This window comes from Osmerus eperlanus, chromosome 13 (assembly GCF_963692335.1).
Source record: "Osmerus eperlanus chromosome 13, fOsmEpe2.1, whole genome shotgun sequence".
In the NCBI taxonomy this organism is placed as follows: Eukaryota; Metazoa; Chordata; class Actinopteri; order Osmeriformes; family Osmeridae; genus Osmerus; species Osmerus eperlanus.
The window spans coordinates 16,129,217-16,155,917 of NC_085030.1; the positions used below are offsets into that span (position 1 = coordinate 16,129,217).

The 26,701-nt window shown below is 39.7% G+C and overlaps 2 protein-coding genes across 2 annotated transcripts in view; both read right to left on the bottom strand.

The window, feature by feature from the left end:
• Nucleotides 1-4,013, bottom strand: part of rxfp1 (relaxin family peptide receptor 1) — a 29,332-nt gene extending 25,319 nt beyond the window's left edge. Inside the window, exons 1-2 of the mRNA XM_062475717.1 lie at nucleotides 3,895-4,013; nucleotides 1,620-1,769 (exon numbers count right to left, since the gene is read on the bottom strand). Of these exons, the coding sequence (XP_062331701.1) occupies nucleotides 1,620-1,769; nucleotides 3,895-3,940 (196 nt within the window). The 5' untranslated portion in view covers nucleotides 3,941-4,013. The remainder of the gene's footprint in view (nucleotides 1-1,619; nucleotides 1,770-3,894) is intronic.
• Nucleotides 4,014-21,704: 17,691 nt separating this feature from the next.
• On the bottom strand, nucleotides 21,705-25,558 carry tmem144b (transmembrane protein 144b). Its single transcript, XM_062476391.1, has 9 exons — nucleotides 25,388-25,558; nucleotides 25,213-25,293; nucleotides 25,021-25,099; nucleotides 24,618-24,688; nucleotides 24,197-24,315; nucleotides 23,825-23,944; nucleotides 23,126-23,223; nucleotides 22,926-22,979; nucleotides 21,705-22,110 (listed from the first exon to the last, which is right to left on the bottom strand). Exons 1-9 carry the CDS (start codon nucleotides 25,495-25,497, stop codon nucleotides 22,024-22,026), a joined length of 819 nt encoding a protein of 272 aa, XP_062332375.1. The 5' UTR covers nucleotides 25,498-25,558; the 3' UTR covers nucleotides 21,705-22,023.
• Nucleotides 25,559-26,701: the final 1,143 nt, after the last annotated feature.

Here is a 26,701-nt window from a genome sequence, read left to right on the forward strand (position 1 = left end):
CCCTGGATTTGCAAAGCATTGAATTTGAATTGTCATCCCAAAGACTCAAGAGAATGAAAACTATGAACTTGTACTAAAGCACTTTGAGGATCGTCATGGTCACCAGCCGCCCAGTAAGTTCTTAATAAGCAATGACAAGGCAACTTTTAATTAGCAAAGACAGCAGTGAGGCGAAACTTATTTTTTGTTCAGACAAGTCTTTGTTTTTTTTCTGCTTCTTACTGATGTGAATGATACAAAAAATGTGCAATCCTTATCCATGGAGAAATGAGACAGTGTCTACTTTAAAAATAAATAATAAATGCAATGCAGCTGTTTGATTGGTAATATTAGGAATTAATTCACTTGGTGGAATTCAAATTGTGTCGCATTGAAAATCAGTGGTAATCTTGCTTAACATACCGCATGCTGTATTCACCAGAAAAATGTTCTTGATTGAGCCGGCTATCAACATGATTGACAGGTGTGAAATAGAACAGTCGTCTGAACTTTTACTACTTAATCTTCATAATGAATTTCACACAGTAAACACTTTCAACGTCTGACAAATTAGGAGAAGACTTTTGAAAATACAAGATACGTATTTACAGTATTTTGGAAATTACACTTTGCTCAGGAAGTTCCTGCACGCCGGTCCTTTTAACATTGTTGCTGTTATTTGTCTTTGTAGACCCCTTGCTTTAGAAAGATCGGAAAAGAAAAATCAGGATATGGCTGAACAAGCTCCAGGATCGCAGGTCCCTCTGACAGTGCAGCAGCAACAAGAGACAAGAGAGCTGAGCATTTTCTTCTCAGTGATTCCTTTGAGTACAACGGTAGCTGTGCAGCGCTGAATAACCTTCCACAGACTATTTGCCCATCTGACCTGACATTTCCTTTACAAAGGGGTTTATCAATGACCTTTAATTGCACCTTTGTAACTAAATATACACTGTCTTATCTCTAAAAAAGTAAAGATATGACAGAAGTCTTGACACATACCATTCACTAGATATAGGTAACTGTTGTATTGTCCAGACTGCATGAGTGAACATGTACTGCAATTCATCTTTTTCCATGGATAACAGATAAAAATGTAGTTACGCAATACAATACTGATCTTCAGTCACATAGTGACTGAAGATTTGCATAGTGCAAAATTTAGGCAAGCTAAATAAACTGACACCATAAGAGATGAATAAGTAGCAAAAGCACATCATCAAGATCCAGTAGGAAAACTTTTGTAAACATGAAACTATGAGTGCAAGGAGACTCGTCACACAGATCAGGTGTAACTGCATCAGTAGAAGTTAAAAACACAGAATCATTGTGTCTGTTAATGACACATTTAAGATAATATATGATAATGCTAATGGTGGGTTAACTTTGTTCAAATCATTTGGTTTGTTCACATGATATTGACTGACGGTACAAAACTGTCACACTCTCATTCTATTTCCTGAACTTTACTTTAATTTTTTTTTTTAATTATACACTTCACAGGATTGACACTTTATTTTCAAAGTCTGGAGTGCAGCGATGAAAGCGAGCCACAGACCGAACACAACATATCATCAAAAAATTGTTTTTTTAATAAATGGAGCAAATAAGGAAATAAAAAAAGTCTGATTGTGACTCACCGCAGTTTTCTTCATCAGCTTGATTTCCACAGTCGTCAACACCATTGCAGTGAAGAAGCTGAGGCAGGCATGCGCTCAGATTCCCGCAGGGGAAATAGCCAAGGGGGCAGCTAGCCTTCTCCTCTGAGACGTTGAATGACGTGAACATCGCTGAAAGACCAAAAGAAGGATAAAAATTTTCAAAATGAGCCTACTTGACTAGATACACAACATCACAGCCTTAAGAAAGAAAAGGCTGGCAACCTAATCGTTCACCCAAGGGATACCTAGGAAAACTTGCTTGTCAGTTAATCAGCCCTTTTATCCATGTTTGAATAAATAGCCGATCATGTAGATACGAGATATACAAAACAAGAACACTACCACTGTGTGTATGGCGTTACCCTTTCGTAAACATTTACATTACATTACATTTAGTCATTTAGCAGACGCTCTTATCCAGAGCGACTTACAGTAAGTACAGGGACATTCCCCCGAGGCAAGTAGGGTGAAGTGCCTTGCCCAAGGACACAACGTCAGTTGGCATGACCGGGAATCAAACTGGCAACCTTCGAAACGTTATTATCTGTGAACTCGAACTAAAGTGAAGACAAGATTTTTTCAATTGAGAACCTGATGAGAGAAGGGACTTTATATTGATCGTTTATATATTGATCCCCCCCCTGGAAATTTCACACAATAAACTAGCATCTGTGAGTCAGTATCGTTCACTCCAATTCATTCATATCCCATATCCAAAAGCTCTCATCCTGATATGCTCAATAGTGTATTGACAGTAGAGATTACATCCCAATGCTCTGAGCAATGATGGACCAAGAGCACAGGACCTGATCTAAGATGACAACTCTTTTTGACAGCTATCAACAGCTTGACCCAACAGCTTGGCCTGTACTGTGTCCTCAGAAGAGTCCAACTTCAAGCATTTCATAATGACAATCCATACTCCATGAAATTGTCTCTGGCCTCATCACATTACCCAAGTCTTCTCAGTAACAGACAAATGCGAGAGAGAACATTGAGAGAGTTTGCACCTAAGACCCTTTTGACAACCTTTCGTTTTCGTGGTGAGCGATAACATGAGGCACAGTCACAGTTATTGATCTGAGATGTTACTCTGTGATGAACAAGTTCAAAACTAGACAACTAGTTTCAGGCCTCTAGTTTCAGGCCATTTCCAACACTGGCATTGCAGAAGATCCTTCACCCTACATCAACTGTGTAAGAAAAGATGGTCGTTGATGATTCTTGTTCTACAATGTTTCAAATCTATTTTAGGTTCAACTCAATTGCAATAAGTCAGATGTTGAGATGCTTTGACCTGAAAGCTCCACATCTCCATTAAAACTGTACGGTAATGTACGGGAAAGTGCACCATGGTGCATATCAATGGGATTATGCTGCATTTTCCATATGCAAATCCCCTGATGCTGAAGTCTGTCTAACAGTGATCTGTGAACAGTGAACAAGATCTGTGTAAAAGTGTAGTGTCCTCTCTAAGATCTGTGCATTTAGTAGGTCATCAATATCTTTCAAGATTAATCGATGTACCGGTACATCGATTTTAAACAGGTTTAAACAGGTTGTTGGAATTCTCATATTGATGTTGTACTGGTTATATTGTACAGGGTGTCTCAAAAATAGAGGATGAGGTGACAGAATGAGTTCCTGTTTTTGGAAAAATACCCAGAACTTGCCTGGAGCCAGACACCTATTTATACAGGATTGGATGTGAATAGGTGGTTCCTTCAGGTATTGTTTCCCTGTAGATACCCTTCACGTCACCCCTTCCCTCACACAAAGAAAGAAAAAGATGATAAATGTTTTAAAAGCGTTAACATGTGATGACTCAAACTCAGCAACAGTAGCGATGCATCAAGCTCACAAAAGCCTTTCTATTTTATGTGAAAAGAGTACCTGAAAATGAAACCGTGTCGATAACAATCGTAATATAAGTACCAAAATGGATTAACTCTGATACCCACAACGACAGACCTGTAGCTGAAGAAACACACCGGAATTGAAAAACGTTATCGACTTCACAGACACACATAAAAGCTGAATTGGCCAAAATTCACATGCCAACCAATCAACTGCACAGCAGCCCTCTTCGTCTTAGAATTTAGCAAATACTTTTGGCAAATACAACAGTTTGGCTTAAAAAACTAGAAATACATTTAAAAAAACATATTACAAAACTTATCCACCAAGATCTTACGGTAACACAATTAAGAGAAATAAGTAAAATTCTCAGAGTTGACTCAAGTGTGCAACTTACGTGACACTCCGTAACAGAGAAACAACGCGACCAAAGACTTCATCATTCAACATTTATGTCAAAGAATAAGAGAGGAAACGGCTAGTCCGGGGTGTTTTCAGTTGTCGGAAAATATTAACTGAAAATATTAATGAATGATTGTAGAAGGAAACAACAGCTGATCTAGTGTTGTCTACACTGGTTCTAGGAATGACTTGCCATCACTGACGCACCGAAACCACCACTGGCGCTTTTTGCACCATAGAGCATCGTGTGTCTCCCTATGTGTGTGTGAGTGTGTGGTTGTGTGTAAAAGGGAGCAAAAGATAGAGAGAGAGAGAGAGAGAGAGAGAGGGGGGGGGGAGGGCTGAGAGTGTCAGTGCGAGCGAGGAGAGTTGGAGGGACATTTTTGTCCTGAAAGACATTTCCGAACGTGTCCATGTATAATGTCCACTTAATTTTGTATTGTACATCACAATTAATCGAATAAATCTCGTGGCAAATCGGACACCTTTACAGTCATCCAGCATTGAATCAATCTAATTGGATTGGTCCAGCTAGGCTCGAGTTCGCTCTTCGTTTGTAACAAATGTGCGAACCCTGTGACGTAACAGGTGATACACAATTACAATGTTAATTTAGTGGTAATCGTCTGAAGTTACACACATCAAAGACGAAAACAGCTGACGCAGGTATGAGACAGGCACGCACATTACCGTGGAGCCAGATCCAAATATGTATTTCTGAGGTTTTGACAGGTAGTGGATGGATCCGTGCCAGCAATCTGATGTGCAGGGATGATATTTAAATGGTCGGGAAGAAAGGAAGGAGGGTGGAGAGAACTAAGGTTTCCCCCAGCTCGTGTTCTCTCCAGTCGAAGAGGTTTCATTGCTACTTGCATTCTCAATTCTCTCCCTATACCTCAACCTTAACCAATGTGTGTACATCCCAACATTAAACTGTAACGTTTGGTGTTTTGTGAATGATCAGAAAGCCGTCCGATTTCCATATTTTTCCTAGTTGCGATATGCTTCATCTCATTTAAAGTTGCATATGTTCAGGCCAAATGCAATGATAGTCATGGGAGAAGGACATAGAAAATCCTAGCATGTTTACATTTTGTACGAAAACAGGGAATTTCTAGCAGGATTGGGTTGAAAATGTTGTGTTCAACTCTGTAGTATGATGCTGGAGAACTATCAAAATGATGTGATAGAATGTGAGCTACTTAAAATTGCGTTGGAACTTCATCTAATGAAACCCATTGAACCCATTAAAAGTCTTTAGATAGTTTAACTAAATGTTTTAGACCTTGAAAACCTGAGAAAGAGCAGATTTGGTTTTTTATTGCACACATGAAAAAAAAAAAAAAGTCAAGGGATCTTTGTGACATGATCCTCCTGGGTGATGCCTGTCCAGTGAGTTGCCATTGAAAAAGTGTCAACGTTGTACTTGTCTTCTAATTAAAACAAGTTTTAATACTAAATGTGACCATGAATGTTAGTACTTTAACAGCTCACCACTCACTACAGTTTATCATTTATAATTTAATTTATGAGTTAATTTCAGCTAATTAATGGTATGTCAGTGGTCAGAGCCACATTACAAAGTAACCACATCGCAGCTCCCAGGCACAGTGAACAAACATGGGTTTCTGCTGTCTAGGACATCTTCACCAACTCACAGACAGTGTTGTCTGACTCTAAGATGAAAATCCGTGTGGTTTCTCTGTCCCTGAGAATACGTTATTTACATTTCCTGACATGTCTTAGCTGTATGACAGTTGCATGACATGTCGAGGGTGCTAAATGTCCTCTTTCAATCAAAGGGTTTTGAAAACCGACAGCCCCGTTGCGGCACCCTGCATATTTTGTGGGCCGTTTGAGAAAACAGCTTCGGTTAAGTCCTGTCATGGCTGACTTAGGTAAGTCAATCTCAGAAGTTGTTCTTAAACGTTGCTGTTGATGGGACACAGAGACGTCGTTCCTGTGATTCTTCTGACTTCTGTAAGAACCAGCCATAGTGGCTGAGATGACAAATGTATGAGCGACAAGGAAAAATAAGATGTTCTATTCTTTCAACTCTTTCTCCATCCCTCCAACTTCAATGATTCGCAACACCAACCCTCAAGAACAATAAGCCAAACTGCAATGAAACTGAATTCATGAAGACTGAGTTTGACAGTTTGAGTGATCCTCAACCTCAAAAACGAAGTTGAAATAAAAAGGGGGGGAGGTTGTGTTTTTAAGACACAGATAAAAGAGAAATACAAATCTTACATAAAAAGCTGTAAAATCTTATGAATAAAGGATTAAAATGTACCCTTTTCTTAAGCACACAGCAGTGGCGTTAATGAGTGTTGGACAAAGTAACTTTTTCCAGTAGTGTGCACAGTTATGACATGCCCAATTATTTTAAGTAGGCCTCGCACTTGCCTTAGTCTCATCAAAAATGAACAATTCAGAAGACGGATATACGGAGATCCCCACAGACAGACCTAAATACACGTTGGACTCTTTCTACATTTTCATTCAAATTGCCTTTAGTCAAATATGTCAGAATTATTTAGATAGTCTTGTACGTTTTCTACATTTCATATTTAAAACATCTCATATGTTTACCGTGTGCACATTCCTGCCATAGTAAATTCCTTGTTTGTGCAAACTTACTTGGCGAATAAAGCCGTTTCTGATTCAGATTCTTTGGCAAAAAAAGTTCTTCATTTGCTGCTAAAACAAAGATGGGTGCCCAACCGTGAAAGTGAGGTTCTGCTGTCAAACACTTCACAACCAAGTGAAATGGGGGAGAAAATCCTTTACCGGACCCATGGGGTTGATTTAAAGAGACGTTTCAGATCAAACGGGAAGGTTTTGATGATCCACACACCTCCCACAGTAGAGGGAGTCTGAAGCAGCTTAGGAACCCTCCAAGAAGCAGGCGACCATCTGGAGACAAAGTTTCAGACAAACCCGCCGGTCCAACTGAGACCTGGCAAGATGCCTTGTCTTGGCAGGATAGCTGAGCACCCTGACTGCAACACTATATAGCAACTGTAATATCTAAATCATTTCAGCAGAGTAGTCATATTTTATCAGGACTCATACATTTTGTCTCATTGCTAGTCAGTGTGGGATGTGTTACTCATGACATATACATTTTGTTTTATCTTATATTCATCCTCAAGAGTTATGGTTTTAAAATGCTGATTGATTACTTTAATGAACCGTAGTTTAGAGTAAATATTTGTGTTGGCCAGAAGGCAACATTTTTCCCAAGGCTTAGTTTGGGTCTGGTTTCATATGTAGGTCTTGAACATTTCAGTCCTTGCTCCTTGTCCAGATACCCAGAACCAACCAACCATGTAATGGATTTGATTGGTTTAGCAGCAAAACATGTTCCATTGAAAAGATGATTCTGATCATTTGATGATTCTGTACTGTCTTACAACAATGTCAATATCCCCTGATTGTAACTACTTAGATGTTCCTGGATAGATAATCAAATATAATAGATTCCAGTATGATCCTGTGTGCAACATAATACTGCTGTATGTTATGAATTTGTTGTAATTTCTTGCAGTGAGAACATGCTGCCACTGCAATGCATTTTCCATCAAGATTAATGCATCATTGACAGAATTGGTTTGATGACTCGGAACCCTCTTCTGAGGATGTCTACACAATTTGGTGTCATGTGATCACTGGGCGTGGCCGCAGGAAGCAAAAATGTGTTTTGGCCAATAACTATTGATTTGTTTGCCTTTATTAAGTGATTCCTTTGTCTCATGATCGGCTACTGAAATGCGATACACAATGTTTGTTGTCTATAACTATTTTGTGCTGAAAGGCAGCTTACTATTTACTATGGCATTATGGACTTGAAAACTTTGATGTTGGGATGCAAACATATACTTAATATTCTAATCATTTGATTTAGCCTGATCAAGGGGATTATGCAAGGAGTAGAAGCATTCAGACACATGTTTCTGAAAGGATGTAGATCACGTTGTAATGATGAAATAAAACATTTTCACTGTTTCATGTTTGAAGTTCAAATGAATATGAATGATGGATTGAGAGATTACACATCTATTCGTTGGAGAATGGTATGTTTTTTCAATCCAGATGAACCACTGGTACCAATAATTACGATTATGAAAACATGCTTTGCTTTTTTGCTAGATTGGATTAGACATCTCAGATGTGCATGGCTCACCAGAGGTATTACCACTGTATGCAGAAACATAGTAATTTCCGATTAAGCGTTATATGTAAATGCCAAAGATGATCAATCCGCAAGATGTAAAGCAGAAGGCCTGAAAGTTTTGGAATCCCATGTCTTTTTTTTGCAAGGGTTTTGTGAGTCACATTCATTATGGCAATTTCAGAGTGGAGCCTTCTGGAAATGTGAAAAATAACTAAATCTTATCCAGAATGGAGGCATTTTTCTTCGTAATAGTCCTGGCCACTGAACTGAACAGGATGAGGAATCTTATGTGTTTCTTGTCTCCCCTGGTCGTACTCCAGGGAAGACTTCAGCGAGATTATGGAGATAGAGGTCATCAGCATTCAGCGTGATTGTTTCCAACATTCCGCTTGATTGATGGAAGAATTTGAGTTTGCATTCCAGCAGATAGTTTTATTTATTTATTTATTTTTTGCGTCAGGGACAGGAACAAGACAGAATTTGAATCTTCTGTTTGGTGCACACTGGAAAACATCCTGGAACCGTAATATCTGGGCTGAGTAACATATGTAAACAGCCAACTTTAAACATATTACAACGAACTGAAGCTTATGAAAATATTCATAAATCAATAAAAATGACCCCAATAATGATTGCCAAATCATTTTTGAAAGACTTTTGCGAGGGAATAAAAAAAAAAAAAAATTATATGATTAAATACATGAATCACCAAAGTTGTTCCATGTGACAGAGGGACGTAGTTTGGTGTTGTAAACTAAGCTGGATAAACCAACCAGACCAAAGGACACAAGAGAGGATCCTGTTTATTCATGCATGCTGGGCAACAGTTAGTGTGCATGAAAACAGCTTATCCACAAGTATGAGCTGTGGGATGTTATGCTGAATACTGCCGCACACATGGAAAGTCATTGGTTAGCATGGACCTTTACTATTATAAGCAATCGTTGTAACATAGGTTTTGTTGCACCTTGCATGAATGTAAATCGACCTGTTACGTTTGTCACCACTCGTTTGTCTAATCCAATTTGAGATGGAGACATCTGAATGCAGACAAATTAATTAAGTGCAAATGTGAGGATGTGCCTGGAACTGTGCTGTGAGCTTGGTGTTGGGACCAAAATGAAACGCTTCTTCATCGCTTAACGTTTACGGCAGCACAAGACCCGGCTAAAACTCTCCTCATCACATCTCACCTCCCCCTCTCTGTCTGAGCTGTGGTCAGTTTAATTACAGAGGGAGGGGGAGGAGGAGGGTGCACCAGCCAGTGACAAGGCTTTATCTCAATGAAGAGAACACTGGATCACAAGGAAAACTCTTTGGATGACACGAGCTGTCCAATCTATTTCCCCGGTGACTCCCAACGACAGCCAGTGCCTTTTATGTTTCAATTAACTCAAGCCTCTCTGAGATATAGGAAGACAACTAGTAGAACTGTGTGTGATTGGCTGCAGACAAGCTATTTATATACCCACTCTGCAAAGAATGGAATCCACAGAAATGCTCGTCCAATAGGAAATTAAGGTTTAACAACGCCACTGTCTTGCTCCTCCACTTTATAACAAGTTATCTTCAGTTCAGCTCACACTTCGACTGATAGTAGTCAGACAAGAGTGGACCTTTATTTCTTACTGAGAAGTCAAGGTTTTCTGAAAAGCCGCAAAAGCTGGAAAAAGCAGTCTTTAAAAATATCTTCTTTTTGTTGTTGTTGGTATTAATGTGTACAGTGCAGACATATTGGCATTCATTTTTGTTGCTAGCACATTTAAGATGTCTTGTAGTTAATGAGACACATAGTTTTGGTGTGACTGCAGCAGCTTTAACACTGGTGAATCATGAGGCCGACATGTCGTTTTTTGTCAAGTATCCACTGTCATAAAGGTCTGGCTCACATACACACCGAAAGACGTAAACATCCCGATGATTCACTTACATCACTGTAAGTTCTAAAGATGAGTTGTTGAACAGAAGCGTCATCAGATGTGGGGAAACATTCTAATATGGAAAATTAGTCCAGCGTCACTCGGCACCTGCGGTTTCTGACAATCATCATTAAACATGGCAGGAGTTGATTGTTATTCACATTTACATTACATTACATTTTACATTTAGTCATTTAGCAGACGCTCTTATCCAGAGCGACTTACAGTAAGTACAGGGACATTCCCCCGAGGCAAGTAGTGAAGTGCCTTGCCCAAGGACACGTCATTTTTCACTGCCGGGAATCGAACTGGCAACCTTCAGATTACTAGCCAGATTCCCTAACCGCTAAGACACCTGACTCCTATTTATTACAGAGGACGGGAATAGTCTCAAGAAATATGTGGTAGACAAGACCCTGAGGTCTCATTGACTTGTGACTGTAAAGGACTGTGGTGCGTTGATTGTTTTAAGATACTTTCCAACTCGATAGTTAGGGTTCATGAAACCCTAAAGAAAGAATACTAGTGCCTGGTGAGTAAAACACGATATTTGACTGTCAAACGAATTTCATATGTATGCTTTCCCTTACATCATCCATTACGTCATCCATTATCATCCATTCTAAGGAACTCTGGCTGATTCCATTTGAAATCAAAATAACAGTCACAGAAGATAGAATCCCTCACAGCAATAAATCTGTCTCAAACAATGTAGTAATATCTCTGACGATTTGAGCTTGACATTGCTGCATTTGGTATCAGCTTTTTCATAAAGAACAAATGATACAAGATGTATCACTCTTGCAATGTGAAACCTTTTTTGCTTTCGTCTGTACTCGATGACACATTTGAAACTGACACTTATTTAGAAACACAGATTATTTTGTCATCTGTGGCTCCTGTGATACTACTGCTCTCTCATGATCCCATACGAGACAGGAAACAATACATCAAAATAGAAACATCAAGGATACAATCCTAATTTTCTCTTTAAAGAAATACATGGGATTCAGAGTGCTGGAAGTCTACATATCAAACCTATAAATAGATAAAAAACAAACCTTCCTCCGACCCGGTGAAAGTTTTCTCATTCGTAAAAGCTGTTGATTCTCTTGAAATCCCTTCCCAAATGAAAACAAGATTCCGAGCTGCTAAGCATTTTGTTTCACAAAGAAGTATCAATCATGCTTGTTTGTATTTAAATGTGCTGTGAGGCAGCTTCAATGGAATGACCTGCACAGTGTATAGCTGTGTCCTCTTCCCTACCTCAGACATATTCATGACCACATTCATTTTACATATCGTACAGTACATCTTGAATTCCATAGACCTTATTAAAGACCCGACTTCTTTTATCTGAGTCAGTATTAACTGTCTTAACTATCCCTGTGGCACATAATGGCCTCAACATGAAATGTTATTCCAGAGCGTATTTAAAGTGTATTTCAATTGAAATCCTGTAGAAGGAAATATGTTGTGTTGTACATGCCTGTCAAGTCTTTCCATTTTGCTGTCAGCTGTGATGTATTGGCACAGTTGTTAATTGTTAATGAATTAAAATTTGTATAGAAGTCTGAGGAAGGCAAAAATATTAATAAATGGAATCAAATTACAGAAGTAAAAAAAAAAAAAACATCAAACTTATTCAGTGGGAACCCTGAAACTACAACTATCAGTGAGGGTAAGTCTTCTTTTTGTATTTATATCTTACCACACAAAACAAACTGTTAGCTTTTAATATACAGTGTGTACTTATTCGCCTCCTGACTTGTTTTGAAGAAGAACTTTACTGTACACATAGTACGCTTATTGTCCCAGTATATCTGTAAGTACATGATTATTTTAGAAGTAAAGGTTGCATTGGATAGCTGTCATAATTGCCTTCTCTTGATTGACATGTCATTGTTGAATTAATTACTTTGTGCCTTTTATTACTTGGCCACTAACACAGTTGGCTTTATCTCTCCAACTGGGAAGATTACTCAACTTTTAATTAAGTCTAATCATTCATCAGACAAACGAGACATGGATCAGAAATGAATATTTCAGCATCCTTACATAACATAACATCCTGTTGAAGTTTCATTAGGCGTTTATGTATGAGAGATTTAAATATGTAAATATCCCTATGATATGTGCTGAAGCCCATGATGGCTGTCAGAAGTTGGTGTTTATTTCATGTCCAGGGAATTTACATGTTATCAGCGGTGGCTAGTTCAGATCCTGCTCCAACCCAGGCCTCCTCCTCCTCACCAGCTGTCTCTTTGATTAGTTATATCAGAAAAGCCCTCATCGGAGATCTTCTCTTTCGTTTTGTTCCCTTCAGACCTCGCTTCGCCTCCATTTGACTGTGAGAAGGGAGCTCTCAGCTGATTTGACTCAGGAGACTTGGCGGTGGTCTGAAGTGGAACTTGCTATCTCCGTGTCAGAAGTATGGTACAAGGGCTCAGGTTGCTCAGAGAGATATGTGAAGTTAACATTCGTTGAGCTCAACGAACCCAAGAAAGTGACAAAGTGCGAGGAGAACTGACGGACGCCAAGATTACAGACTCTCTGTAGTCTTGAAGGTCCCGGACTTGAAGTGAATCCCGAAGGTCTCACCCTTCAGTTTTGACACCTGCTATAACATTTCTTAATACCAATATGATCATATTTTTTTACTTTTTACAATTCTTTGGGAAGCATGCATGATAGGTGTACCTATCACATGCATTTTCTGTTATTTCCACAAACACATTCAAGCACCAAACCCCCCAAATTATGTGGACTACGACAACACATTTTTATTTATATTCTTCCTATCCAGCTATGATACAAACATAGCATTTACAGAGAAGGAAATCCTCTCTGGGTAACCCCTTAGAGAGCCTTATTTCAGCCACCTCTGTTTAGACCATCTACTGTGCGTGAGATTGCAGCTACAGATTTGAGTCATACATACAGTACAGTAAGTCAATTGAACATTTTGCTCTTTTAATCAGGATTACAGCTGTTTGTCATCTTTGCATTTCACCTTCAACACTTGACTTCACCAGTCATTCGTTCCCCTTTGAGTCACCATCATTTTACTAAAAGCAAAAGTACAAAGCAAAGTATTCTTTGGCCAAGCAGTCGTCCTTAAATGGGAAAAAAAAGGTGTGTCCCCCCGATGCAAGTCAAAAATGTGTCAAGTATTTTATGAAGACCCCAGTCTTGATTGAAAGTGGGCGAACAATGAAAGCCACTGTGACAAAGAGAAGGGAAAATTACCTTTATCTGGGATTAATAATAAACCATGTCAGGCAAAATGCTATAATGGTAGCTTTTGGACAACAGTCCTCCATCATGATGGATGGGTACATGACATGTTCTTTTGAGGTGTCTTGAATTGTGAACGTCAGAGCTGAAAAACACATGGTTATATAACAGATGACAGACGACAGTATCTTGTCAAACATACTTAAGATTCTGTTCTTTCTTGATACTGTATTTCAGATATTGTTCAGATATATCTCCACACAGCTTTGAGTATAATTAAAAAGAAAATGATTACAGCTACCGTTAATTCATAATAACTTATGAAAATAATAATATATAAATATGCAATGGTTCGAAATACCTTATTTGACACCCTCATATGGTCTAATGTGTTCTATTTTGCCTATCTACAGTATGCTCTTTTATAATGAACCCCTGTCAGGTCCAGAAGACCATCAGAATAAATTGACTTCACAGTCTATACATTTGGACATCCAGAAACTCAAAGAACAGAACAATGATTATCTCTATCTGTATTTCTTAGATAATTTATATTCTGTTATTGTTTTTCTGATAACAGGCTGCATTGTTAAACGTGTAGTTCAATTCAATGACGATCAACAACAATCTGTTTTTGCTCATTACCAGACGTTTCGCGTTTATTTGATTAACTGAATTTCTAACTTGTTCTCTACAGTGGTTTTTGTGTCGTTTTCAATTTGAGCAGTTTCAGGGCAGCCTGTGAAGATCTGCATTGTTATTGTCTCAGTAACTTAAACACATTGCAAGGTGTTGCCTGAGCTCCACCGGAACCCCTCCACTCACCTCGAGAAAGGAAAACCTTGCATAACCAGAAGCACACATCCAGAAATAGTCCAGGTAATAGGCCTGCATCTTTTACAGATGAAGAGACATCTATGTGCACAAGTAACAGAGCTACTCAGACAAAAACATTTTTTCAAGTATCAAGGAGGTTAAAAACAACAACAACAACAACATATCTAACATGGAGGTTAGGTAAGAACACAGCACGCTTTGTGTTTTCAGAGACTAGCACAGCTCCCGTGAGTCACTATCACTCGGAAAGAGACCCAGCTCCGCATTACCTCCCTGGGGACAACGATATGTTTAGGTTCATCTTTAAGTGGAGGAAGCACATTAAAGGAATGTCATGCTGTTTTTATGCTGCCAATAGTTTATGCCACACAATCTCCAGTCGTATAAACTCTATAGTTTTCCTTACACTACGTAATGTATTCATGTGATTTAATGTTTGTATAAGCAATTAAGTTGAAAAAACAAAGACAAGATGCCTGTTACAGGTTTTGTGCTTAGAATCTGCATTAAATGTTAATATCCAGTCTAAATAATTCACTGTTGAGTCACTGTTCATAAGCCATACTACAGCAATCTTACAGTAAAATGAAAATGCCCCAAAATAGCAACAGAGATAGTGACTCAAACCAGGAGGATCCTGGCCATGAAATATGAAATATAGCAGCATTACAAACCACTGTTGACCTTCTAAAATGCAGTCACAAAATATTACCACAAAGATGAATGAAGTCATTTAATCAAAAAGCCTTTCAAACATTCTCTGGTTTTATCTCAGTTTGCAGCTGTGCAAGCCCAAATACATCCCAGCCCTTGCTGTGTCAGTTCAGGCTTGACTAACTAACATAAACTGGACCTCTGCATATCATGTACATTAAGGCCAAATCAACTATAGGAGGAATACATAGTTTATTGAGAATGTGATTTTCTTTTCTCCCTCAGCAACACATACTGTAAGCTCGCATGCATTTGCAAACACCAGCACTGCACAGGTAGATACAGAGAATGTAGATTACCTGCTAAGACCCAGCTTCTGTCTACAGAGCAAGCTACTGAGATACATATTTAATGCATACATCCCTGACTATGTTATCTTAGTGTTTCTCTGTAGAACTGGAAACCCAATAGTTCTTTCAAATCTAGCTTGTTTGTACAATAGTTAATAGCATGACTATGATCTCTGGGACCACACTGATTGTGTGGTAGGGAAGGGGTCAAATGCAGGGTGTGTAGATATAGCCATGCAACTGATGGAGCCTATAGAAAGAAGAAAAAAATAAGGAATTCAAAGAGGATTTAAAGATTTGTAAAAACTTTGGATGTTCGGCTGAGATGAGTCTGCATTTGTTAGCACACTGAAGCCCCAGCTGTAGTTTATCCTACAATAACTGGCTTAACACCAAATAAAGTGTGGCATTCATGCAATTCCCATGGTGTGGGAAATTTGATTGAGTTTCACGCAAATGGCTCTTTGGAGCAGCACAACAAATTAATTCATTGTGTGGTTTCAAAAGAGCTGTCTCTGAAAACAATTGGCACAATTTCGTGGCATGCATTTGGCTATACAGCTGTGAAGTATATAAATGACAGGCAGTGACAATGATTATGGATCATTAGCCTTATCATTAACAGCCATATAAACCATGTAAAGTATTATTGCACAGGAAGATCCACGCCCTTAGACCACACTAATTTGAACGTTAATAATTTATAATAATAATTTGAAAAATTATTATTATAATAATTGTTATATGTAGTTATGGCTGAGACACATATTCTGTCCTGAAAGTTGTGTTGTGTGTGCCATATACTGTCACAGGAACGTGAATGCGTAGGTACTCTCCATAGGGATCTGATGGGGACTGATTGAATACTTATACAGCAACCATTCAGCTATGGAATGTGGATAGAACTGTGCCCTTCTGATCCAGGAGGATATTTTTCATTTTCTGTTTGCACTGTTTACATTTCGCTTTATATAAAAGCATCTGCTAAATTAATACAATTCACGCACACAGGTGCACTGCTCCTTGCCAACCATTCCTCCTCATTTTGATCCTCGGATCAAACTGTGGATTTGTAAAGGTTATGACAGTCGTGCAGATACAGTAAACCATGATCAAATACAGTGCACATACAAAGTGATCTTTGAACCATAGCAAGAATGAACTGATTGCGTGGCAGTGATTAAATGTCAAGGTTATTCTTCTGCCTTTGTCATGAACATGTGTTATGCATCTTCTGTCGCTATCAATGCTGTTAATAACGTCACTCTCTATTGTCACATTGCTTTCCTTTAGAGACAAGCAAAGTTCAAGTTTGATCATGTAATTTATTTTCATGTCATTTGTTTCAATCATCCACCCTCCTCATCCACTGACGCCTTAACGATCCAGATTTGCAGGTGTCCCTCCCTCCCTCCCTCTCCGCTCTGTACTGTAGGAACGTTTGGCGTCCCTTAAGGATCGTTAAATTGTCTCCGTCGACCTGCTGGCCAATCTCCCAGCGCTCTCAGTCCTTCTCAAACCTTCTATTACTTATCAGCGTACACCCCCTAACAGATGAGTTAGCAGCCTTGTGGCGCCTCTTTCAGATTGCGTTTCGTCCAGGGGGTTGTCTGTGCAGCTGTGATCAGCACACTAGAGCAGCCAGAGTGCTTCTACGTTCACATCTCTGCTGGTTCACCTTCCCTGTCCCCTCTCTCAGTCTCTCTCTATCCATATCTCTCCCTCCCTCCCTCCCTCCCTCCCTCCCTCCCTCTCTCTCTTTCTCTCTCCCCCTCTCTCTCTCTCACTCTCTCTCACTCTCTCTCTCTCTTTCTCTCCCCATCTCTCTCTCTGTCTCCCCACCCCCTCTCTCTCTCTCTCTCTCTCCCCATCTCTCTCTCCATCTCTCTATCGCTCTCTGTCTCTCCCTGGCTAAACAGATCTACCTAAATGTGTGAAGAGAGACTTTCTTTTCCACTTTGGTGCTCAGATTGCTTCACTGACCAGCCCAAGGTCAACATAGATGATGCATCTTCTAATGCTGCTAACCCTGAGCTGAACATATTCTCTTCCTGCTTGGAATTGAAGCTATAAATTCATGTGGACGTTACACCAAACGCTTCTGTGGCTGAACACTCGAGGCAAACTTACTGCATGAAGCTTGTTATTGTACATGGTATAACTAGATATATTCACAATGGAAATCTACACTGACAAGACACACTATCGTGTTGTAGATTCGTTTAACCCTCGTGCTGCCTTCGGGTCACATGACCCAAAGGTTCATAACGAACCATCGTTGTGTTTACCCAATTTTACCCAATACAAAAACAAATTAAAATAATTTTCTTTTAACCATCGCAATGTGGGGGGTCTGAGACAGCCTAGCTGTTAAAAGAAAATGCTTCACTTTGTCTTTGTATGCGGTAAATTTGTCGCAATACGACGGTGGGTCACAATGACTGATGGGTCAGAATGACCCGAAGATAACACAAGGGTTAAATAAGACTCTCTTTTACAGGGTGTTGTTGTGGCTCAACTACGAGGCTTCCTGGTGCTTTGTCCAGAAGCATTGGGTCTGAAGAACATTGGTTACCCTACTGTATCTCCAGATAGAAAACAATCACAATGGTTTTTTGTGATTAAAGAGCCCTGTAAGTACCATCAACTGGTTTGAGTTGCCACAGTTACACACGCACATCCCATAGCAGTGAGTGTTTGTCACCTTATGAAAATGAATTCATTTACACACAGGAATCATGAATACGAAAATAGATGAGAACACAAGAGAAAATAAGGGTATACTGAACTAAAACCCACTAAACAGGCATCCTTGCTCAACATTTACTTGGTTTGACGTTAACAGTGACTTCTAAAAGGTTGTAATGTTGCTCCTGTGATCTTGATCGGGAAAGACACACCCTCCAATTCCATAGTAAGAATCCACTTTGTATTAAAAAAATTAATAAACTTTATAATTTAAAGATGCCGAGGTGAGCTAAAGCTGTGAGATTAAGATGTGAGATTAAACTGTGAGATTAAGATGTGAGATTAAGATGTGAGATTAAGATGTGAGATTAAAATGAGATTAAAATGTGAGATTAAACTGTGAGCTAAAGATGTGAGATTAAGCTGTGAGCTAAAGCTGTGAGCTAAAGATGTGAGATTAAGCTGTGAGCTAAAGCTGTGAGATTAAGCTGTGAGATTAAGATGTGAGATTAAACTGTGAGCTAAAGCTGTGAGATTAAGATGTGAGATTAAGCTGTGAGCTAAAGATGTGAGATTAAGCTGTGAGATTAAGATGTGAGATTAAGATGTGAGATTAAGATGTGAGATTAAGCTGTGTAAATAGTTCCGGGGAAAGAGAGGACCAGTCAGTAAAAGAAAAGCTGAAAACACAAGCCAATCTGTCAGGTGAAACATAATAATAATTAATAATAAGTCAATAAAGTTTTAAAGGTTCATTGTGCATCGACCCATTCAATAAGTCTAGACAGATGTAATTTCAGTGTATTACCCCCTTAGAGCTGTAAGCACACTTCCTACTTGAGTTTCTAAGAAACCTACCATTTCACCAGTTTTGGGTCAGCATCTTACCACAGAGAACATCATCTTCCATTTTTCCTGCAGACCTACTTAAAAAGCACTCAATTTGACAACATTTTGAAACCCCTTCAACGCAGATAATCCCATTCTAAAGTGCCAAAAGATTCAGTAAGAAAGTGACTGCAAAGAAGATGTCTTGAGACGTCACCTTGGAGTGACCTGGACTTCACTCCTATCCAATATCCTGGTAATCACAGAGATGGTCTTTTCCGATTCATACTCTAACCTTTCATATTAATGAAGCACAGCTCTTTCATCCTTCAAAGGCATAGAATCAGAATCAGGCAATTCTTCAGTCATACTTTTTTTTAAAATTAGTATCTTATTTAAATTTACTTTTGCCAGCTTCTTGATCAGTTTTGTGGAAAAAATTCAGTTCAGTCCGTTGATGGACAGTTGTACAGAGATCTATGACTTGTGACGAACAAGCAGTCTGTCTCGGTGAACAGAAACAGGCCTCTCGTTAGTCCATTATTTTTCCATTAGCTTTCTTTTACATACTTAATGTTTTTTAAGATATGTACTCTTAATGCACATATATTTGCCTACCATTCATTGTTTAAAAAAATAAAAATAAAATTAAAACAAATGTTTAACATAACATGTCATGTTTCCTATGATGTAGTATTCATTCTTGCTATGTGTGTGCTTTGTAATATGTTGGCACTTCACATTCTCCTGGAGAGTGATCGGTTGTCTCATTTCAGAGAGGGGAGTCAGGTGGCTGAGCGGATAGAGAATCGGGCTAGTAATCCGAAGGTCTCTGGTTTGATTCCTGGCCGTGCAAAATGAAGTTGTGTCCTTGGGCAAGGCACTTCACACTACTTGCCTCAAGGCAATGTCCGTGTACTTACTGTAAGTCGCTCTGGATAAGAGCGTCTGCTAAATGACTAAAATGTAAATGTAGGTCAGGGAAGAATTTTTACAGTTCTCCTATATTGGCCCAAATGGGTCATTTATTTTGCTTCCCTCTGGAAAATGAGTGTCAAACATAAGTGTTCTTATCCCCTGACCCCTTTTCCCCCCCACTGTGAAGCGCATTTTTATATAAATAATGTATTCGATTTGCTGAAGAGAACAATCTCAGGACAAGTCATTTCAACTACTCTTTTTTTGTTGTTTTTGTTACTTCCTATGCATGACTTGGTGTACTGTACAGCCATTTACTTACATGAAAGAATGGAAGATTGGAGGAAACTATTATGGGATGTCATGTTTGGTTATTAACTTTTGAAGACCTTTGATTTGGTTGAAGAATCAAACATCCATCCACACTATATAACACAAAAGAATATTTGCATGAATATTGAATCCGGATTACTTGTTCAGGACTGTATAAGTACATCAAGCGAACACTGGATGTTTAGGAGGCTCCAGGTCCGTTCAACGCTCTTCGTACCCGTGTAGATGTTAATGCGTAACACCCATTTTGACAGCAATTCATTTCCCCCGTTCATGAGCTCTTAACATAGGTGCGCGGGAGCACTGAAAGAGCTATTTTAGCTCGAAGAGCAGTCTCATTCCCAATTTCATGCCTCCTGCTCCACGGACAGAGAGAAAGAAAGCTGAATAAGGCGGCAGTATAGAGACCTGTACAAGCTGCAGAAGCAAGCAGTGTTTGGGTTCCATGTCCAATTTATTGCAAGGATACGCTGCCATTGATACCAAGTTAGAAGAGGTACTCCACTGTTTAGAGTATTTATCTAGTGTATTCGAAAATTTTCACTAATTGCCGTTCAGATTGCCGTTATAAAAGGATGGAGATAGTACAAGTTGTTTAAACTGACTTTTTTTCTCTCTTTCTTACAAATGAGACATGTCTTCTCAAATGCTAAAGTCCAAGAATACTAGTTCGCGTTTTTCAAGCCAGACAGTTACAGGTTATTTTAATTGCACAGTATGCAACAAGGACTACTAGGGTCGGTTTTTATCTTCTCAAGAGATTATTCTGATGGATTAATTTCTTGGACATTAGAATTTCAATGAATAAACTATCAGTTTGTTAAAACCACATTGGTATTTGGTAAGGTTACATGGGTTGGAACACGTGCAGACAGATCTTTTTAATCAGCATGTAAAACAATACTCCAGTTCTTGGTGACATTAATCTTCACACGTACACACTACATTCCCCAGAACAGACTGTGGAGTGAAAGCTTGGCAGTATGAAGAAAGAATCCACAATTAGATCTACTCTACGCCTTTAGGAGACTGCTAAGCTTCCCTCAGCATGTTTTCCTGTTCTACAGTGACTCATAAGGGTGTGATAAGCATGTTCTGTTCAGTGTCATTGACCAAGTGTCTTTTAACTTTACATCCCCCTCATTAAAAAAAGAGAGAGGGTTGCGAGCTTTAATCCTGGGATTAGGAGTGAAACGCGCTGTTGGACGTTAGGGACCTGCCTGAGTGGATAGCAGGGTGGCAGTCTAGAATGGATTGGGGATCTGACACAAGTTAGTATGGATGGGGAGGGGGGGTTACCTGGGAAACCTGGAATTTTAGGGTGTCCCAGGTTTGTGATTGGCCCACTTGCAAGGAAACTGGCTGCTCAATAGAAGACAATGCTGTGGCCAGTACTGGTCAAGACTAATGGGATGGGATGGAGAGAGTGACATCAGGATTGCAGCATTACTTTTTGTTTACAAGGTAGATGGAAATTGGACATGGAACGTCCTCTGAATCGACTCATGTTCAGAAATTTACGGTACAAAGACTGGAAGATTGGAGGAAAGTATTATAGCGTGTCAGTTTTGGTTTTTCAACTTTTGAAGACCTTTAGAAAGTTAAAATCCCTATTTAAATGCATGGTCAAGACCAGTCAACGTCAAACCAAGTTCATCTTTGGGCATAATTATAAGAAATTATGCAGATTTAAAACTCAACTTTTAAATTGCAGCGCAATTAATTAACCAACTAATTTGAGCTTCCAAAATCCACATTAAACTACATGGCCTACTGTATACTGGTGATAAGCACCCATCAGGCCATTAAGCCTCCTATGCAGACTTTAAAGAAGACACTTTCAAAAAGATACATGCACCATTTTAATGAGACTTTTACATCTTTTGCACAATGCCTAGACCTTTCAATAGATATTTCCATCACAGTCGGGGGGAGGGGTTTTTTTTACCTCAGGAGAGAAAAGTACTCAAGTTCTTGAGTCCTCTAAATGCTACTGCCAAGTGTGTGTTACAATCTATAAATAAATGAACAGATGATTCAGGAGCTGTGAATGGTAGGGACAATGTGGAGAGAGGTTCAACATGAGATATTCTGTAGCTAACTCATGCAGCTCCAGACCCTGGGAGGACGCATGTGGACAGAGTGGGGCATTGCCATCTAGTGGCTTGTCATTCTTCACTTCATTGCGTCTTTGACAAAGCAGTCAGGATGGAACCAGTCAGGCAGATACAGGAGGCCAGGACAAGGATGCAGCAATTCCCCCAACCCTATAAAAACAGATAAGGGCCGTTCAAAAAAAATAGTCACAGATGAATACTTTTTTCAGCATTTCTGAGACAAATGAGAACTTTGTTGTGAAAATGTAAGCCAGTGTGCTCTGTGGTAGACTAAACAGCAGCAAACTCAGATGATACAGGGTAAAGGAAGGGAATAGTTACTCAATAATAAATACACCAAGGGGGATTTGAAACTGTAACCTCTTGGATGAAATGCTCTAACCACTGAGCTACAGTCTACCCGTCCCCTAGTGAGGTGTTAAGAGTTGTATGGTATGTGGAAAACAAAGGTTGAAATGAGATCTCCACCCCACCCACATGCAATTCCTTGACATTTTCCATTGTTGGTCAGACGATGTGTTTCTAATTGTCAAGCGCAACTGTTTCCTCAGTCTGCTCCTATGCATCATGTATTTCCTTCATCGTGGACAAGAGCAGAGAGCAGTCAAAAGAAGGGATAATCACGGAGGCAAGGTAGAAATATTCTGCAGGGAAGAGCTAATCAAAACCAAATTACATGCTAATTCTTTGAATCTGGTTCAGTCTTAGCAAAGGAGATGAGCAGATACACTTGAGAAAAGATTGCCAATATCAGAGGCCCGGTAAAATTATACTCTTACAATTTTCAATTGTATGTGGAAAATTAGATGCATTTCTAATCTAGAGGGGGTACATAATTGTGTTGATTGTTGAGGGAGCCAGAGATACATATTTAGAGATCTTCAAGGAGAGCTGGCGAGAAGATGCCAAGACAAAAACTGGCTAATGAAAACAGCTTTGTGCAAATGAAGAGAAACAGATCTTACCTTGATCTCCCTGAACACCAAACATCCCCAAAGTGCCGCCACCAGACCGTAACCCTAACATGGGGAACAACCAGTACGTTTGAAAGGTTACACACATGGACAACATCCATCCCTGTGGAAATGTTCAAATACGTTAAGCATAAGAAGTTGAGTATCAGCCATGACAGTGAGGTAAAACTGGATGTTGCCTGGTTACATACAGCTGTCACAATGGGAAAGGTCACCATTGAACTCAAGTAGATGTTGGCTAGGAACCAGCAGTAGTTAGCTAGCGTCCACATGAAACCAGACGCAAACCCTTTGGAGAGAGAGGAGAGAGAGGGGGGGAGAGAGCGAGAGAGAGAGAGCGCTTGGGTACATGCGGTACAATGTCTGGTAGGGTGAAATATTAAAATTCTCTCCACAAAGCAAATCTGCTCCCAGGCAAACACAATTTATTTGACAATAACGATCAATCGAAATCATATTAATTATTCTTCTTAATTACATTTTCATAGCTAAATACCAGTTTCAATAGAAAATGATTTACCAAACTCAATTTACACAGTCAGTAAATCAAATCCTCAGCTGACCTCAGAGAAACAGAAGAATGTGGGAGACTATGCTGTGTAATTGCCAGACTCTACAGCCAACTCAGAGCATTTTGAAGGAGTGCCTTTATTGAGTTGTGAGCAGAATAAAAAAGGTACCTATATTACATTTACATTTAGTCATTTATCAGACTAAATGTAGCTTATCCAGAGCGACTTACAGTAAGTACAGGGACATTCCCCCGAGGTAAGTAGGGTGAAGTCCCTTGCCCAAGGACACTACGTAATTTTGCACGGCCAGGAATCGAACTGGCAACCTTCTGATTACAAGCCCGATTCCCTAACCGCTCAGCCACTTGACTCCCGTACCTGGCAATACAGCTCTGGATGGCACGCAGGGTCTGTTAGTCATTGAAGCACAGTAGATCAGGAAGTACACTGTGCTGGTGAGGAAAATGCCACAGCACTGAGCGTACACATAGTCAGGATCTGATAAACAACAGGAAAGGGGTGTCCGGTACATGGTTACCAAACGTAGTGCTCAAATTCTGTAAACCTAACCCATTGTTCTGTTTTACAGAGCCTATAATTTGTATTAGTTAATGTAGCAGATGGTTTCATCTACAAACAAAATACAGGAAAGGGGGGGGGGGATTTCAAACATGTGACCTCTTGATCTACAGTCAAATGCTCTAACCACTAAGCTATACGCAACCCATCCCTACCACAGAGGGGTCTCACCGTACAGACTGGCACCGTAGAAGATGCTGTCTTGGCAAGCGGCCCGGCTCTTGATGTACAGGATTGGGACAAAGGACAAGCCGTCCAACAGGCCGTACGCCGTGGCCAGCGAGCATCCTCTGGGAAACAGTTACCTTAGTGAGCCTGATGAAGACTTCAAGGAGAACACATTAACATGACAAGAGACGCAGCGAGAGCTGGTGCAGCCTATAGACCCGTGACCTGAAATTAAAGTTGTCGCATTCACAAAAAGATCAAACGGAACTCGGGTCCTCAAAGGAACGTATATGGGTTTGCCTCGATTCAGCATTCAAGCCACATTACCCCACACACACACACACACACACACACACACACAACTGAAGATATACATTATTCATACAGGAAAAGACAGTTATAAGTGAGATGGATGTGCTCTCACATTAATCGTTTCGTCTCTGGCCCTATGACTTCTATCCAGGACTCTGAGGGTTCACACCCAGATCTCACCCTCTGCAAAATGGACCGGCGCAGGAGGTTGGAGTGTCAATGATGGAAACATCAGTCATTCTGACATGTGCTATAACAAGACTACCGCGGTCAAGACCGTGATGAAAATGTCAATAGCTTAGCCACGGACTACTTATTCCCTCTTAAAGTGGAAGGGAAACTCATCTTGCAATTTTCACATTGCACATTGGTCTTTCACATTTGAGAAAAGTTGGAACAATCTGGAGTGTGATGGACACCTGTGTGTGTGTATGTGTGTGTGTGTGTGTGTGTGTGTGTGTGTGTGTGTGTGAAGGCGATGGACTCGTTAGGGAGTCAACTTTGAACACACTCACGCTGTCAGGACTTGGGAGAGGCGATCCAGCATGAGGACGTGTCTCCACCTCGGTTCTCACAAAGAAGAAGATGAGCCCGCTGGAAATCAAAAAGCTCCCTTAGCCTAGTGCCACGTGCCCCTCCAAGCACTTCAAATGGACAGGAAAGTGACCTTCACCAGCTCCAGGATGTGAGTCGATAATAAGTCTTACCTCAGGAAACACAACCCTGCACCACAGTAATTTAATAAAGGGCTGGAGACATGTTGGGGATCTATACCAAACCAGCCAAACCTGTCACAAAATCAGGTTTACAATACATTTCGCTGTAAGTTTTTGAAAGACTTAATTGTATACATTCAAATGGCATCCAAGTGAAATAACTGACCTTGAACTCGCCCAACCCATTAATAAACTACCGGATCCCCAAATAAGAACTCCGAGTCCAAGTCCAATGGCTTTCACTATGGAGACGACAGCTACATTACCTGTAGACATAATCTTCGTTCACTACATTATGCATGATAAACCATGGGCGGCAAAAATAGGATTTCTTACCTGTGGCCCACATCGCTCCACCAAGCATCGCTAATGGATAAAACCGTGGAGAATGGAGAAACAAGTGCCCGATTAAAGACACTGCCCATATTGACGCACAGGTTACCCAGTGGAAAAACATTCCTGGAGGATTGGTGTACATTTTAATAGTGAACATTTCCCACGCTAACGACATCACCTTTAGAGGACAGAGAACGGTGGGCTGTCTGCTCACCGTCACCAGTGTCTATCCTTTTTATCGGTACATAACTGCTTCCAAATAAAACTGCAGCAGCAATATTAGCAACAAATCCATAGGCTATATGTGTTGTGTTATAGTTGAAAAAGAAAAGCGGATCAACAGTACTGTTCGTTTCAAAACGTGTCTCTTCCTTTATATCTGCAAATAAGTAGGAGACAGTACAGTTTAATCAGACCGGTCCGGAAGGGTGGTTAGAGATTAAACTCCTATAGGCCTATTTGTTTTTTTATAAACGTGTCTTGAATGAAAGTTACGTTTCTCTGTTTAATCATACCTAGTTCAAATGTCTTGGTTTGGGAGTCGTTCACAGACAAAAACATGCTGAGGATCCAAATAAAAACTACACATTGATTGAATGTTTAAGGTTTAGCATATGTGATCTTTTTGCGGCGGAGGACGGAATTGACACTCAGATTTATGTTCCACTATGGCGCGATACTTTAATGGAACAGCTGAAAACAATTAGCTAAATTACTGCCTAATATCATCACGCACTGTCTGCCTGTCTAGTAATAAACAATAAAAACTTTAAGAAAAGCATATGGCTAAGATCAATTTGCTTGCACAAAAAGAATGAAATGTAGGCTAATATTTCCGAAAAAAAGGTTTCCTAAAATATTACAAAAAAATAGTTTCTCGAAAAGAGTTTTGCAAAGTTTTGTGTAGGCTACTTTTGCCATCTCTGGTAGTAATTCATGCTATTTTATGCACCGGCTGACAAGTGCAGCTTCTATACAGACATTAACCAGCAGAGGTCACATGGGATTCATTCAAAATTAGTTTTTATCGTTAGTCTATTACTTTTTCAATTGAAGTCAATAAATATTGTAGGCTATAACGCACTTGTATTATGTGTGTGTGGATGAAAACAAAACGTAAGTGAACGTTGAGACAAATAAACTG

Excerpts from the sequence above, each read along its gene's own strand:
- tmem144b (XM_062476391.1), bottom strand. The coding sequence starts at position 25,497 with ATGTCTACAGGTAATGTAGCTGTCGTCTCCATAGTGAAAGCCATTGGA. Across the intron at positions 24,316-24,617 it reads CCAGAGACGAAACGATTAAT|AGGATGCTCGCTGGCCACGG; the intron begins GTGAGAGCACAT and ends ACTGTTTCCCAG. Across the intron at positions 22,980-23,125 it reads CCTTTCCCATTGTGACAGCT|GGTTACGGTCTGGTGGCGGC; the intron begins GTATGTAACCAG and ends TCCCCATGTTAG.